Source organism: Oncorhynchus kisutch, linkage group LG21, assembly GCF_002021735.2.
Source record: "Oncorhynchus kisutch isolate 150728-3 linkage group LG21, Okis_V2, whole genome shotgun sequence".
In the NCBI taxonomy this organism is placed as follows: domain Eukaryota; kingdom Metazoa; phylum Chordata; class Actinopteri; order Salmoniformes; family Salmonidae; genus Oncorhynchus; species Oncorhynchus kisutch.
The window spans coordinates 44,227,926-44,244,316 of NC_034194.2; the positions used below are offsets into that span (position 1 = coordinate 44,227,926).

The window sequence follows — 16,391 nt, forward strand, 5'->3', positions numbered from 1 at the left end:
CCACCCAAACACTCAGCTCGCCCCCGTCCTACCCAAAACACTCAGCTCGCCCCCCGTCCCACCCAAACACTCAGCTCGCCCCCCGTCCCACCCAAACACTCAGCTCGCCCCCCCCGTCCAAACACTCAGCTCGCCCCCCGTCCCCCCAAACACTCAGCTCGCCCCCCCCCGTCCCCACCCAAACACTCAGCTCGCCCCCAGTCCCACCCAAACACTCAGCTCGCCCCCCGTCCCACCCAAACACTCAGCTCGCGCCCACGTCCCACCCAAAACACTCAGCTCGCCCCCGTCCCACCCAAACACACGCTCGCCCCCCCCGTCCCACCCAAACACTCAGCTCGCCCCCCGTCCCACCCAAACACTCAGCTCGCCCCCCGTCCAACACTCAGCTCCCCCCGTCCCCCCCCCAAACACTCAGCTCGCCCCCCCCGTCCCACCCAAACACTCAGCTCGCCCCCAGTCCCACCCAAACACTCAGCTCGCCCCCAGTCCCACCCAAACACTCAGCTCGCCCGTCCCACCCCAAACACTCAGCTCGCCCCCCGTCCCACCCAACACTCAGCTCGCCCCCCCCGTCCAACACTCAGCTCGCCCCCCGTCCCCCGTCCCACCCAAACACTCAGCTCGCCCCCGTCCCCCCCGTCCCCCCCACTCAGCTCGCCCCCCCCCGTCCCACCCAAACACTCAGCTCGCCCCAGTCCCACCCAAACACTCGCTCGCCCCCAGTCCCACCCAAACACTCAGCTCGCCCAGTCCACCCAAAACACTCAGCTCGCCCCACGTCCCCCCGTCCCACCCAAACACCCACCTCCCCCCCCCGTCCCCCCCGTCCCACCCAAACACTCAGCTCGCCCCCCCCCCGTCCCACCAAACACTCAGCTCGCCCCCCCCCCCGTCCCACCCAAACACTCAGCTCGCCCCCAGTCCCACCCAAACACTCAGCTCGCCCCCGTCCCACCCAAACACTTCAGCTCCCCCGTCCCACCCAAACACTCAGCTCGCCCCCCGTCCCACCCAAACACTCAGCTCGCCCCCCCCCGTCCCACCCAAACACTCAGCTCGCCCCACGTCCCCCCGTCCCACCCAAACACTCAGCTCGCCCCCCCCCCGTCCCACCCAAACACTCAGCTCGCCCCCCCCCGTCCCACCAAAACACTCAGCTCGCCCCCCGTCCCACCCAAACACTCAGCTCGCCCCCCCCCGTCCAAACACTCAGCTCGCCCCCCCCCGTCCCACCCAACACTCAGCTCGCCCGTCCCCCCCGTCCCACCCAAACACTCAGCTCGCCCCCGTCCCACCCAAACACTCAGTCGCCCCCGTCCCACCCAAACACTCAGCTCGCCCCCCCCCCGTCAAAACACTCAGCTCGCCCCCGTCCCCCGTCCACCCAAACACTCAGCTCGCCCCCGTCCCCCCCGTCCCACCCAAACACTCAGCTCGCCCCACCGTCCCACCCAAAAACTCAGCTCCCCCCGTCCACCCAAACACTCAGCTCGCCCTCGTCCTACCCAAACACTCAGCTCGCCCCTCCCCGTCCCACCCAAACACTCAGCTCGCCCCCGTCCCACCCAAACACTCAGCTCGCCCCCCCCGTCCAAACACTCAGCTCGCCCCCGTCCCCGTCCACCCAAACACTCAGCTCGCCCCCCGTCCCACCCAAACACTCAGCTCGCCCCCCGTCCCACCCAAACACTCAGCTCGCCCCCGTCCCACCCAAACACTCAGCTCGCCCCCCCCCCCGTCCAAACACTCAGCTCGCTCCCCGTCCCACCCAAACACTCAGCTCGCCCCCCGTCCCACCCAAACACTCAGCTCGCCCCCCCCGTCCAAACACTCAGCTCGCTCCCCGTCCCACCCAAACACTCAGCTCGCCCCCCCCGTCCCACCCAAACACTCAGCTCGCCCCCCCCGTCCAAACACTCAGCTCGCCCCCCCCGTCCAAACACCAGCTCGCCCCCGTACCACCCAAACACTCAGCTCGCCCCCCGTCCAAACACTCAGCTCACCCCCCCGTCCCACCCAAACACTCAGCTCGCCCCCCCCCCCCCCGTCCCCACCCAAACACTCAGCTCGCCCCCCCCCCCCCCCCCCGTCCCCCCCAAACACTCAGCTCGCCCCCCCCCCCCGTCCCACCCAAACACTCAGCTCGCCCCCAGTCCCACCCAAACACTCAGCTCGCCCCCAGTCCCACCCCCCAAACACTCAGCTCGCCCCACGTCCCACCCAAACACTCAGCTCGCCCCCGTCCTACCCAAACACTCAGCTCGCCCACCGTCCCACCCAAACACTCAGCTCGCCCCCCGTCCCACCCAAACACTCAGCTCGCCCCCCCCGTCCAAACACTCAGCTCGCCCCCCGTCCCCCCAAACACTCAGCTCGCCCCCCCCCCGTCCCACCCAAACACTCAGCTCGCCCCCAGTCCCACCCAAACACTCAGCTCGCCCCCAGTCCCACCCAAACACTCAGCTCGCCCCACGTCCCACCCAAACACTCAGCTCGCCCCCCGTCCTACCCAAACACTCAGCTCGCCCACCGTCCCACCCAAACACTCAGCTCGCCCCCCGTCCCACCCAAACACTCAGCTCGCCCCCCCGTCCAAACACTCAGCTCGCCCCCCGTCCCCCCAAACACTCAGCTCGCCCCCCCCCGTCCCACCCAAACACTCAGCTCGCCCCCAGTCCCACCCAAACACTCAGCTCGCCCCCAGTCCCACCCAAACACTCAGCTCGCCCCACGTCCCACCCAAACACTCAGCTCGCCCGTCCCACCCAAACACTCAGCTCGCCCCCCGTCCCACCCAAACACTCAGCTCGCCCCCCCGTCCAAACACTCAGCTCGCCCCCGTCCCCCGTCCCACCCAAACACTCAGCTCGCCCCCCGTCCCCCCCGTCCCCACCCAAACACTCAGCTCGCCCCCCCCCGTCCCACCCAAACACTCAGCTCGCCCCCAGTCCCACCCAAACACTCAGCTCGCCCCCAGTCCCACCCAAACACTCAGCTCGCCCCCAGTCCCACCCAAACACTCAGCTCGCCCCACTTCCCCCCGTCCCACCCAAACACCCACCTCCCCCCCGTCCCCCCCGTCCCACCCAAACACTCAGCTCGCCCCCCCCCCCGTCCCACCCAAACACTCAGCTCGCCCCCCCCCGTCCCACCCAAACACTCAGCTCGCCCCCAGTCCCACCCAAACACTCAGCTCGCCCCCCGTCCCACCCAAACACTCAGCTCGCCCCCGTCCCACCCAAACACTCAGCTCGCCCCCCCGTCCCACCCAAACACTCAGCTCGCCCCCCCCCCGTCCCCACCCAACACTCAGCTCGCCCCACTTCCCCCCGTCCCACCCAAACACTCAGCTCGCCCCCCCCCCGTCCCACCCAAACACTCAGCTCGCCCCCCCCCCCCCCGTCCCACCAAAACACTCAGCTCGCCCCCCGTCCCACCCAAACACTCAGCTCGCCCCCGTCCTACCCAAACACTCAGCTCGCCCACCGTCCCACCCAAACACTCAGCTCGCCCCCCGTCCCACCCAAACACTCAGCTCGCCCCCCCGTCCAAACACTCAGCTCGCCCCCGTCCCCCGTCCCACCCAAACACTCAGCTCGCCCCCCGTCCCCCCCGTCCCACCCAAACACTCAGCTCGCCCCCCGTCCCATCTAAAAATTTAGGTCGCCCCCGTCCCACCCAAACACTCAGCTCGCCCCCCCCCGTCCAAACACTCAGCTCGCTCCCCGTCCCACCCAAACACTCAGCTCGCCCCCCGTCCCACCCAAACACTCAGCTCGCCCCCCCCGTCCAAACACTCAGCTCGCTCCCCGTCCCACCCAAACACTCAGCTCGCCCCCCCCCGTCCCACCCAAACACTCAGCTCGCCCCCCCCGTCCCAAACACTCAGCTCGCCCCCCCGTCCAAACACCAGCTCGCCCCCGTACCACCCAAACACTCAGCTCGCCCCCCCCCGTCCAAACACTCAGCTCACCCCCCCCGTCCCACCCAAACACTCAGCTCGCCCCCCCCCCCCGTCCCACCCAAACACTCAGCTCGCCCCCCCCCCCCCCCCCGTCCCCCCCAAACACTCAGCTCGCCCCCCCCCCGTCCCACCCAAACACTCAGCTCGCCCCCAGTCCCACCCAAACACTCAGCTCGCCCCCAGTCCCACCCAAACACTCAGCTCGCCCCACGTCCCACCCAAACACTCAGCTCGCCCCCGTCCTACCCAAACACTCAGCTCGCCCACCGTCCCACCCAAACACTCAGCTCGCCCCCCGTCCCACCCAAACACTCAGCTCACCCCCCCGTCCAAACACTCAGCTCGCCCCCCGTCCCCCCCCAAACACTCAGCTCGCCCCCCCCCGTCCCACCCAAACACTCAGCTCGCCCCCAGTCCCACCCAAACACTCAGCTCGCCCCCAGTCCCACCCAAACACTCAGCTCGCCCCACGTCCCACCCAAACACTCAGCTCGCCCCCGTCCTACCCAAACACTCAGCTCGCCCACCGTCCCACCCAAACACTCAGCTCGCCCCCCGTCCCACCCAAACACTCAGCTCGCCCCCCCGTCCAAACACTCAGCTCGCCCCCCGTCCCCCCCAAACACTCAGCTCGCCCCCCCCGTCCCACCCAAACACTCAGCTCGCCCCCAGTCCCACCCAAACACTCAGCTCGCCCCCAGTCCCACCCAAACACTCAGCTCGCCCCACGTCCCACCCAAACACTCAGCTCGCCCGTCCCACCCAAACACTCAGCTCGCCCCCCGTCCCACCCAAACACTCAGCTCGCCCCCCCGTCCAAACACTCAGCTCGCCCCCGTCCCCCGTCCCACCCAAACACTCAGCTCGCCCCCCGTCCCCCCCGTCCCACCCAAACACTCAGCTCGCCCCCCCCCGTCCCACCCAAACACTCAGCTCGCCCCCAGTCCCACCCAAACACTCAGCTCGCCCCCAGTCCCACCCAAACACTCAGCTCGCCCCCAGTCCCACCCAAACACTCAGCTCGCCCCACTTCCCCCCGTCCCACCCAAACACCACCTCCCCCCCCCGTCCCCCCCGTCCCACCCAAACACTCAGCTCGCCCCCCCCCCCGTCCCACCCAAACACTCAGCTCGCCCCCCCCCGTCCCACCCAAACACTCAGCTCGCCCCCAGTCCCACCCAAACACTCAGCTCGCCCCCCGTCCCACCCAAACACTCAGCTCGCCCCCGTCCCACCCAAACACTCAGCTCGCCCCCGTCCCACCCAAACACTCAGCTCGCCCCCCCCCGTCCCACCCAAACACTCAGCTCGCCCCACTTCCCCCCGTCCCACCCAAACACTCAGCTCGCCCCCGTCCTACCCAAACACTCAGCTCGCCCACCGTCCCACCCAAACACTCAGCTCGCCCCCCGTCCCACCCAAACACTCAGCTCGCCCCCCCCGTCCAAACACTCAGCTCGCCCCCGTCCCCCGTCCCACCCAAACACTCAGCTCGCCCCCCGTCCCCCCCGTCCCACCCCAAACACTCAGCTCGCCCCCCGTCCCATCTAAAAATGTAGGTCGCCCCCGTCCCACCCAAACACTCAGCTCGCCCCCCCCCCGTCCAAACACTCAGCTCGCTCCCCGTCCCACCCAAACACTCAGCTCGCCCCCCGTCCCACCCAAACACTCAGCTCGCCCCCCCCGTCCAAACACTCAGCTCGCTCCCCGTCCCACCCAAACACTCAGCTCGCCCCCCCCGTCCCACCCAAACACTCAGCTCGCCCCCCCCGTCCAAACACTCAGCTCGCCCCCCCCGTCCAAACACTCAGCTCGCTCCCCGTCCCACCCAAACACTCAGCTCGCCCCCCCCGTCCCACCCAAACACTCAGCTCGCCCCCCCCGTCCAAACACTCAGCTCGCCCCCCCGTCCAAACACCAGCTCGCCCCCGTACCACCCAAACACTCAGCTCGCCCCCCCCGTCCAAACACTCAGCTCACCCCCCCCGTCCCACCCAAACACTCAGCTCGCCCCCCCCCCCCCGTCCCACCCAAACACTCAGCTCGCCCCCCCCCCCCCCCCCGTCCCCCCCAAACACTCAGCTCGCCCCCCCCCCGTCCCACCCAAACACTCAGCTCGCCCCCAGTCCCACCCAAACACTCAGCTCGCCCCCAGTCCCACCCAAACACTCAGCTCGCCCCACGTCCCACCCAAACACTCAGCTCGCCCCCGTCCTACCCAAACACTCAGCTCGCCCACCGTCCCACCCAAACACTCAGCTCGCCCCCCGTCCCACCCAAACACTCAGCTCGCCCCCTCCGTCCAAACACTCAGCTCGCCCCCCGTCCCCCCCAAACACTCAGCTCGCCCCCCCCCGTCCCACCCAAACACTCAGCTCGCCCCCAGTCCCACCCAAACACTCAGCTCGCCCCCAGTCCCACCCAAACACTCAGCTCGCCCCACGTCCCACCCAAACACTCAGCTCGCCCCCCGTCCCACCCAAACACTCAGCTCGCCCCCCCCGTCCAAACACTCAGCTCGCCCCCCGTCCCCCCCAAACACTCAGCTCGCCCCCCCCCGTCCCACCCAAACACTCAGCTCGCCCCCAGTCCCACCCAAACACTCAGCTCGCCCCCAGTCCCACCCAAACACTCAGCTCGCCCCACGTCCCACCCAAACACTCAGCTCGCCCGTCCCACCCAAACACTCAGCTCGCCCCCCGTCCCACCCAAACACTCAGCTCGCCCCCCCGTCCAAACACTCAGCTCGCCCCCGTCCCCCGTCCCACCCAAACACTCAGCTCGCCCCCCGTCCCCCCCGTCCCACCCAAACACTCAGCTCGCCCCCCCCGTCCCACCCAAACACTCAGCTCGCCCCCAGTCCCACCCAAACACTCAGCTCGCCCCCAGTCCCACCCAAACACTCAGCTCGCCCCCAGTCCCACCCAAACACTCAGCTCGCCCCACTTCCCCCCGTCCCACCCAAACACCCACCTCCCCCCCGTCCCCCCCGTCCCACCCAAACACTCAGCTCGCCCCCCCCCCGTCCCACCCAAACACTCAGCTCGCCCCCCCCCGTCCCACCCAAACACTCAGCTCGCCCCCAGTCCCACCCAAACACTCAGCTCGCCCCCCGTCCCACCCAAACACTCAGCTCGCCCCCGTCCCACCCAAACACTCAGCTCGCCCCCCGTCCCACCCAAACACTCAGCTCGCCCCCCCCGTCCCACCCAAACACTCAGCTCGCCCCACTTCCCCCCGTCCCACCCAAACACTCAGCTCGCCCCCCCCCCGTCCCACCCAAACACTCAGCTCGCCCCCCGTCCCACCCAAACACTCAGCTCGCCCCCGTCCTACCCAAACACTCAGCTCGCCCACCGTCCCACCCAAACACTCAGCTCGCCCCCCCATCCAAACACTCAGCTCGCCCCCGTCCCCCGTCCCACCCAAACACTCAGCTCGCCCCCCGTCCCCCCCGTCCCACCCAAACACTCAGCTCGCCCCCCGTCCCATCTAAAAATGTAGGTCGCCCCCCGTCCCACCCAAACACTCAGCTCGCCCCCCGTCCCACCCAAACACTATAGCTCGCCCCCCATCCTACCCAAACACTCAGCTCGCCCCCCGTCCCACCCAAACACTCAGCTCGCCCCCCGTCCTACCCAAACACTCAGCTCGCCCCCCGTCCCACCCAAACACTATAGCTCGCCCCCCGTCCCACCCAAACACTCAGCTCGCCCCCCCCCCCCGTCCCACCCAAACACTCAGCTCGCCCCCCGTCCTACCCAAACACTCAGCTCGCCCACGAGACAGAGAGAGAGAGACAGAGATCACTACTCACCTCCGTGGGTTTATAGCAGTCCATTAAGGATTCCTGTTGAGAGAGAGAAGGGCAATACGTGTTTTATGTTCCATATCAAGAAAGTTAATTAAACTAATTGAGTGACCAGAAATCATCTGTTTGCTCACGGCACCAATCGGACAGTATTGGTGAGGACAGTATAAATGGAACTTTAAATACATTGAATCATTCTATCTAGGCCATATGTTCAGGACATAGGACATAGGACAGAGACTGTTACAGGGGTGAGGACATAGGACAGAGACTGTTACAGGGGTGAGGACATAGGACAGAGACTGTTACAGGGACGAGGACATAGGACAGAGACTGTTACAGGGACGAGGACATAGGACAGAGACTGTTACAGGGACGAGGACATAGGACAGAGACTGTTACAGGGACGAGGACATAGGACAGAGACTGTTACAGGGACGAGGACATAGGACAGAGACTGTTACAGGGACGAGGACATAGGACAGAGACTGTTACAGGGGTGAGGACATAGGACAGAGACTGTTACAGGGGCGAGGACATAGGACAGAGACTGTTACAGGGGCGAGGACATAGGACAGAGACTGTTACAGGGACGAGGACATAGGACAGAGACTGTTACAGGGACGAGGACATAGGACAGAGACTGTTACAGGGACGAGGACATAGGACAGAGACTGTTACAGGGACGAGGACATAGGACAGAGACGGTTACAGGGACGAGGACATAGGACAGAGACTGTTACAGGGACGAGGACATAGGACAGAGACTGTTACAGGGGTGAGGACATAGGACAGAGACTGTTACAGGGACGAGGACATAGGACAGAGACTGTTACAGGGACGAGGACATAGGACAGAGACTGTTACAGGGGTGAGGACATAGGACAGAGACTGTTACAGGGACGAGGACATAGGACAGAGACTGTTACAGGGACGAGGACATAGGACAGAGACTGTTACAGGGACGAGGACATAGGACAGAGACTGTTACAGGGGTGAGGACATAGGACAGAGACTGTTACAGGGATGAGGACATACGACAGAGACTGTTACAGGGATGACAGAGACCGTTACAGGGGTGAGGACATACGACAGAGACTGTTACAGGAGGTGAGGACATACGACAGAGACTGTTACAGGAGGTGAGGACATAGGACAGAGACTGTTACAGGAGGTGAGGACATAGGACAGAGACTGTTACAGGGGGTGATGACATAGGACAGAGACTGTTACAGGGGGTGAGGACATAGGACAGAGACTGTTACAGGGACGACAGAGACCGTTACAGGGGTGAGGACATAGGACAGAGACTGTTACAGGAGGTGAGGACATAGGACAGAGACTGTTACAGGGGTGAGGACATACGACAGAGACTGTTACAGGGATGAGGACATACGACAGAGACTGTTACAGGGGTGAGGACATACGACAGAGACTGTTACAGGGACGACAGAGACTGTTACAGGGACGACAGAGACCGTTACAGGGATGAGGACATACGACAGAGACCGTTACAGGGATGAGGACATACGACAGAGACTGTTACAGGGCTGAGGACATACGACAGAGACTGTTACAGGGATGAGGACATAGGACAGAGACTGTTACAGGGATGAGGACATACGACAGAGACTGTTACAGGGGTGAGGACATACGACAGAGACTGTTACAGGGACGACAGAGACTGTTACAGGGACGACAGAGACCGTTACAGGGATGAGGACATACGACAGAGACCGTTACAGGGATGAGGACATACGACAGAGACTGTTACAGGGCTGAGGACATACGACAGAGACTGTTACAGGGATGAGGACATAGGACAGAGACTGTTACAGGGACGACAGAGACCGTTACAGGGGTGAGGACATAGGACAGAGACTGTTACAGGGGTGAGGACATACGACAGAGACTGTTACAGGGGGTGAGGACATAGGACAGAGACTGTTACAGGGGGTGGAGGACATACGACAGAGACTGTTACAGGAGGTGAGGACATAGGACAGAGACTGTTACAGGGGGTGAGGACATCGGACAGAGACTGTTACAGGGGTGAGGACATACGACAGAGACTGTTACAGGGATGAGGACATACGACAGAGACTGTTACAGGGGTGAGGACATACGACAGAGACTGTTACGGGGACGACAGAGACCGTTACAGGGGTGAGGACATAGGACAGAGACTGTTACAGGAGGTGAGGACATACGACAGAGACTGTTACAGGAGGTGAGGACATACGACAGAGACTGTTACAGGAGGTGAGGACATAGGACAGAGACTGTTACAGGAGGTGAGGACATACGACAGAGACTGTTACAGGAGGTGAGGACATAGGACAGAGACTGTTACAGGGGGTGAGGACATAGGACAGAGACTGTTACAGGAGGTGAGGGCATAGGACAGAGACTGTTACAGGAGGTGAGGACATACGACAGAGACAGTTACAGGGGGTGAGGACATAGGACAGAGACTGTTACAGGGGGTGAGGACATACGTCAGAGACTGTTACAGGGACGACAGAGACTGTCACAGGGACGACAGAGACCGTTACAGGGATGAGGACATACGACAGAAACTGTTACAGGGCTGAGGACATACGACAGAGACTGTTACAGGGATGAGGACATAGGACAGAGACTGTTACAGGGACGACAGAGACCGTTACAGGGGTGAGGACATAGGACAGAGACTGTTACAGGGGTGAGGACATACGACAGAGACTGTTACAGGGGGTGAGGACATACGACAGAGACTGTTACAGGGGGTGAGGACATAGGACAGAGACTGTTACAGGGGGTGAGGACATACGACAGAGACTGTTACAGGAGGTGAGGACATAGGACAGAGACTGTTACAGGGGGTGAGGACATAGGACAGAGACTGTTACAGGGGTGAGGACATACGACAGAGACTGTTACAGGGATGAGGACATACGACAGAGACTGTTACGGGGACGACAGAGACCGTTACAGGGATGAGGACATACGACAGAGACTGTTACAGGGATGAGGACATACGACAGAGGCTGTTACAGGGATGAGGACATAGGACAGAGACTGTTACAGGGACGACAGAGACCGTTACAGGGGTGAGGACATAGGACAGAGACTGTTACAGGGGTGAGGACATACGACAGAGACTGTTACAGGGGTGAGGACATACGACAGAGACTGTTACAGGGGGTGAGGACATAGGACAGAGACTGTTACAGGGGGTGAGGACATAGGACAGAGACTGTTACAGGGATGAGGACATACGACAGAGACTGTTACAGGGATGAGGACATACGACAGAGACTGTTACAGGGATGAGGACATACGACAGAGACTGTGACAGGGGTGAGGACATACGACAGAGACCGTTACAGGAGGTGAGGACATACGACAGAGACTGTTACAGGAGGTGAGGACATACGACAGAGACTGTTACAGGGATGAGGACATACGACAGAGACTGTCACAGGAGGTGAGGACATACGACAGAGACTGTTACAGGGATGAGGACATACGACAGAGACTGTTACAGGGGGTGAGGACATACGACAGAGACTGTTACAGGGGGTGAGGACATACGACAGAGACTGTTACAGGGGGTGAGGACATACGACAGAGACTGTTACAGGGGTGAGGACATACGACAGAGACTGTTACAGGGATGAGGACATACGACAGAGACCGTTACAGGGGTGAGGACATACGACAGAGACTGTTACAGGGGTGAGGACATACGACAGAGACTGTTACAGGGGTGAGGACATACGACAGAGACTGTTACAGGGATGAGGACATACGACAGAGACTGTTACAGGGGGTGAGGACATACGACAGAGACTGTTACAGGGATGAGGACATACGACAGAGACTGTTACAGGGGTGAGGACATACGACAGAGACTGTTACAGGGATGAGGACATACGACAGAGACTGTTACAGGGATGAGGACATACGACAGAGACTGTTACAGGGGTGAGGACATACGACAGAGACTGTTACAGGGATGAGGACATACGACAGAGACTGTTACAGGGGTGAGGACATACGACAGAGACCGTTACAGGGACGACAGAGACCGTTACAGGAGGTGAGGACATACGACAGAGACTGTTACAGGGATGAGGACATACGACAGAGACTGTTACAGGGGTGAGGACATACGACAGAGACTGTTACAGGGATGAGGACATACGACAGAGACTGTTACAGGGATGAGGACATACGACAGAGACCGTTACAGGGACGACAGAGACCGTTACAGGAGGTGAGGACATACGACAGAGACTGTTACAGGGATGAGGACATACGACAGAGACTGTTACAGGGGTGAGGACATACGACAGAGACTGTTACAGGGGTGAGGACATACGACAGAGACTGTTACAGGGATGAGGACATACGACAGAGACTGTTACAGGGATGAGGACATACGACAGAGACCGTTACAGGGACGACAGAGACCGTTACAGGAGGTGAGGACATACGACAGAGACTGTTACAGGGATGAGGACATACGACAGAGACCGTTACAGGGAAGACAGAGACTGTTACAGGAGGTGAGCACATACGACAGAGACTGTTACAGGAGGTGAGGACATACGACAGAGACCTTACAGGAGGTGAGTACATACGACAGAGACCGTTACAGGCCTACAGGAGGTGAGGACATACGACAGAGACCGTTACAGGGGTGAGGACATACGACAGAGACTGTTACAGGGACGACAGAGACCGTTACAGGGATGAGGACATACGACAGAGACCGTTACAGGGATGAGGACATACGACAGAGACTGTTACAGGGATGAGGACATACGACAGAGACCGTTACAGGGATGAGGACATACGACAGAGACTGTTACAGGGGTGAAGACATACGACAGAGACTGTTACAGGGGTGAGGACATGCGACAGACTGTTACAGGGATGAGGACATACGACAGAGACTGTTACAGGGATGAGGACATACGACAGAGACCGTTACAGGGACGACAGAGACCGTTACAGGGATGAGGACATACGACAGAGACTGTTACAGGGGTGAGGACATACGACAGAGACTGTTACAGGGGTGAGGACATACGACAGAGACTGTTACAGGGGTGAGGACATACGACAGAGACTGTTACAGGGATGAGGACATACGACAGAGACTGTTACAGGGATGAGGACATACGGCAGAGACTGTTACAGGGGTGAGGACATACGACAGAGACTGTTACAGGGATGAGGACATACGACAGAGACTGTTACAGGGGTGAGGACATACGACAGAGACCGTTACAGGGATGAGGACATACGACAGAGACTGTTACAGGGGTGAGAACATACGACAGAGACTGTTACAGGGGTGAGGACATACGACAGAGACTGTTACAGGGATGAGGACATACGACAGAGACTGTTACAGGGATGAGGACATACGGCAGAGACTGTTACAGGGACGACAGAGAACGTTACAGGAGGTGAGGACATACGACAGAGACTGTTACAGGGATGAGGACATACGACAGAGACTGTTACAGGGACGACAGAGACCGTTACAGGAGGTGAGGACATACGACAGAGACTGTTACAGGGATGAGGACATACGACAGAGACTGTTACAGGGACGACAGAGGCCGTTACAGGGATGAGGACATACGACAGAGACTGTTACAGGGATGAGGACATACGACAGAGACTGTTACAGGGATGAGGACATACGACAGAGACTGTTACAGGGATGAGGACATACGACAGAGAGTGTTACAGGGATGAGGACATACGACAGAGACTGTTACAGGGGTGAGGACATACGACAGAGACTGTTACAGGGGTGAGGGCATGCGACAGAGACTGTTACAGGGATGAGGACATACGACAGAGACTGTTACAGGGATGAGGACATACGACAGAGACCGTTACAGGGAAGACAGAGACCGTTACAGGGATGAGGACATACGACAGAGACTGTTACAGGGATGAGGACATACGACAGAGACTGTTATAGGGGTGAGGACATACGACAGAGACTGTTACAGGGGTGAGGACATACAACAGAGACTGTTACAGGGATGAGGACATACGACAGAGACTGTTACAGGGATGAGGACATACGACAGAGACCGTTACAGGGACGACAGAGACTGTTACAGGAGGTGAGGACATACGACAGAGACTGTTACAGGAGGTGAGGACATATGGCAGATACTGTTACAGGAGGTGAGGACATATGACAGAGACCGTTACAGGAGGTGAGGACATACGACAGAGACCGTTACAGGAGGTGAGGACATACGACAGAGACCGTTACAGGAGGTGAGGACATACGACAGAGACTGTTACAGGAGGTGAGGACATACGACAGAGACTGTTACAGGGATGAGGACATACGACAGAGACTGTTACAGGTACGACAGAGAACGTTACAGGAGGTGAGGACATACGACAGAGACTGTTACAGGGATGAGGACATAGGACAGAGACTGTTACAGGGACGAGGACATAGGACAGAGACTGTTACAGGGACGAGGACATAGGACAGAGACTGTTACAGGGGTGAGGACATAGGACAGAGACTGTTACAGGGATGAGGACATACGACAGAGACTGTTACAGGGATGACAGAGACCGTTACAGGGGTGAGGACATACGACAGAGACTGTTACAGGAGGTGAGGACATACGACAGAGACTGTTACAGGAGGTGAGGACATAGGACAGAGACTGTTACAGGAGGTGAGGACAGAGACTGTTACAGGGGGTGATGACATAGGACAGAGACTGTTACAGGGGGCGAGGACATAGGACAGAGACTGTTACAGGGACGACAGAGACCGTTACAGGGGTGAGGACATAGGACAGAGACTGTTACAGGAGGTGAGGACATACGACAGAGACAGTTACAAGGGGTGAGGACATAGGACAGAGACTGTTACAAGGGGTGAGGACATACGACAGAGACTGTTACAGGAGGTGAGGACATAGGACAGAGACTGTTACAGGGGTGAGGACATACGACAGAGACTGTTACAGGGATGAGGACATACGACAGAGACTGTTACAGGGGTGAGGACATACGACAGAGACTGTTACAGGGACGACAGAGACTGTTACAGGGACGACAGAGACTGTTACAGGGACGACAGAGACCGTTACAGGGATGAGGACATACGACAGAGACTGTTACAGGGCTGAGGACATACGACAGAGACTGTTACAGGGATGAGGACATAGGACAGAGACTGTTACAGGGACGACAGAGACCGTTACAGGGGTGAGGACATAGGACAGAGACTGTTACAGGGGTGAGGACATACGACAGAGACTGTTACAGGGGGTGAGGACATAGGACAGAGACTGTTACAGGGGGTGAGGACATACGACAGAGACTGTTACAGGAGGTGAGGACATAGGACAGAGACTGTTACAGGGGGTGAGGACATCGGACAGAGACTGTTACAGGGGTGAGGACATACGACAGAGACTGTTACAGGGATGAGGACATACGACAGAGACTGTTACAGGGGTGAGGACATACGACAGAGACTGTTACGGGGACGATAGAGACCGTTACAGGGGTGAGGACATAGGACAGAGACTGTTACAGGAGGTGAGGACATACGACAGAGACTGTTACAGGAGGTGAGGACATAGGACAGAGACTGTTACAGGAGGTGAGGACATAGGACAGAGACTGTTACAGGAGGTGAGGACATACGACAGAGACTGTTACAGGAGGTGAGGACATAGGACAGAGACTGTTACAGGGGGTGAGGACATAGGACAGAGACTGTTACAGGGGGTGAGGACATAGGACAGAGACTGTTACAGGGACGACAGAGACCGTTACAGGGGTGAGGACATAGGACAGAGACTGTTACAGGAGGTGAGGACATAGGACAGAGACTGTTACAGGAGGTGAGGACATACGACAGAGACAGTTACAGGGGGTGAGGACATAGGACAGAGACTGTTACAGGGGGTGAGGACATACGACAGAGACTGTTACAGGAGGTGAGGGCATAGGACAGAGACTGTTACAGGGATGAGGACATACGACAGAGACTGTTACAGGGGTGAGGACATACGACAGAGACTGTTACAGGGACGACAGAGACTGTCACAGGGACGACAGAGACCGTTACAGGGATGAGGACATACGACAGAGACTGTTACAGGGCTGAGGACATACGACAGAGACTGTTACAGGGATGAGGACATAGGACAGAGACTGTTACAGGGACGACAGAGACCGTTACAGGGGTGAGGACATAGGACAGAGACTGTTACAGGGGTGAGGACATACGACTGAGACTGTTACAGGGGGTGAGGACATACGACAGAGACTGTTACAGGGGGTGAGGACATAGGACAGAGACTGTTACAGGGGGTGAGGACATACGACAGAGACTGTTACAGGGGGTGAGGACATAGGACAGAGACTGTTACAGGGGTGAGGACATACGACAGAGACTGTTACAGGGATGAGGACATACGACAGAGACTGTTACGGGGACGACAGAGACCGTTACAGGGATGAGGACATACGACAGAGACTGTTACAGGGATGAGGACATACGACAGAGGCTGTTACAGGGATGAGGACATAGGACAGAGACTGTTACAGGGACGA

The 16,391-nt window shown here is 59.4% G+C and overlaps 1 protein-coding gene across 1 annotated transcript in view; it reads right to left on the minus strand.

The window, feature by feature from the left end:
• Nucleotides 1-16,391, minus strand: part of LOC116356200 (protein phosphatase 1 regulatory subunit 14C-like) — a 90,077-nt gene that overhangs the window by 30,045 nt on the left and 43,641 nt on the right. The window contains exon 3 of the mRNA XM_031800525.1: nucleotides 7,778-7,817. Within this exon, the coding sequence (XP_031656385.1) occupies nucleotides 7,778-7,817 (40 nt within the window). The remainder of the gene's footprint in view (nucleotides 1-7,777; nucleotides 7,818-16,391) is intronic.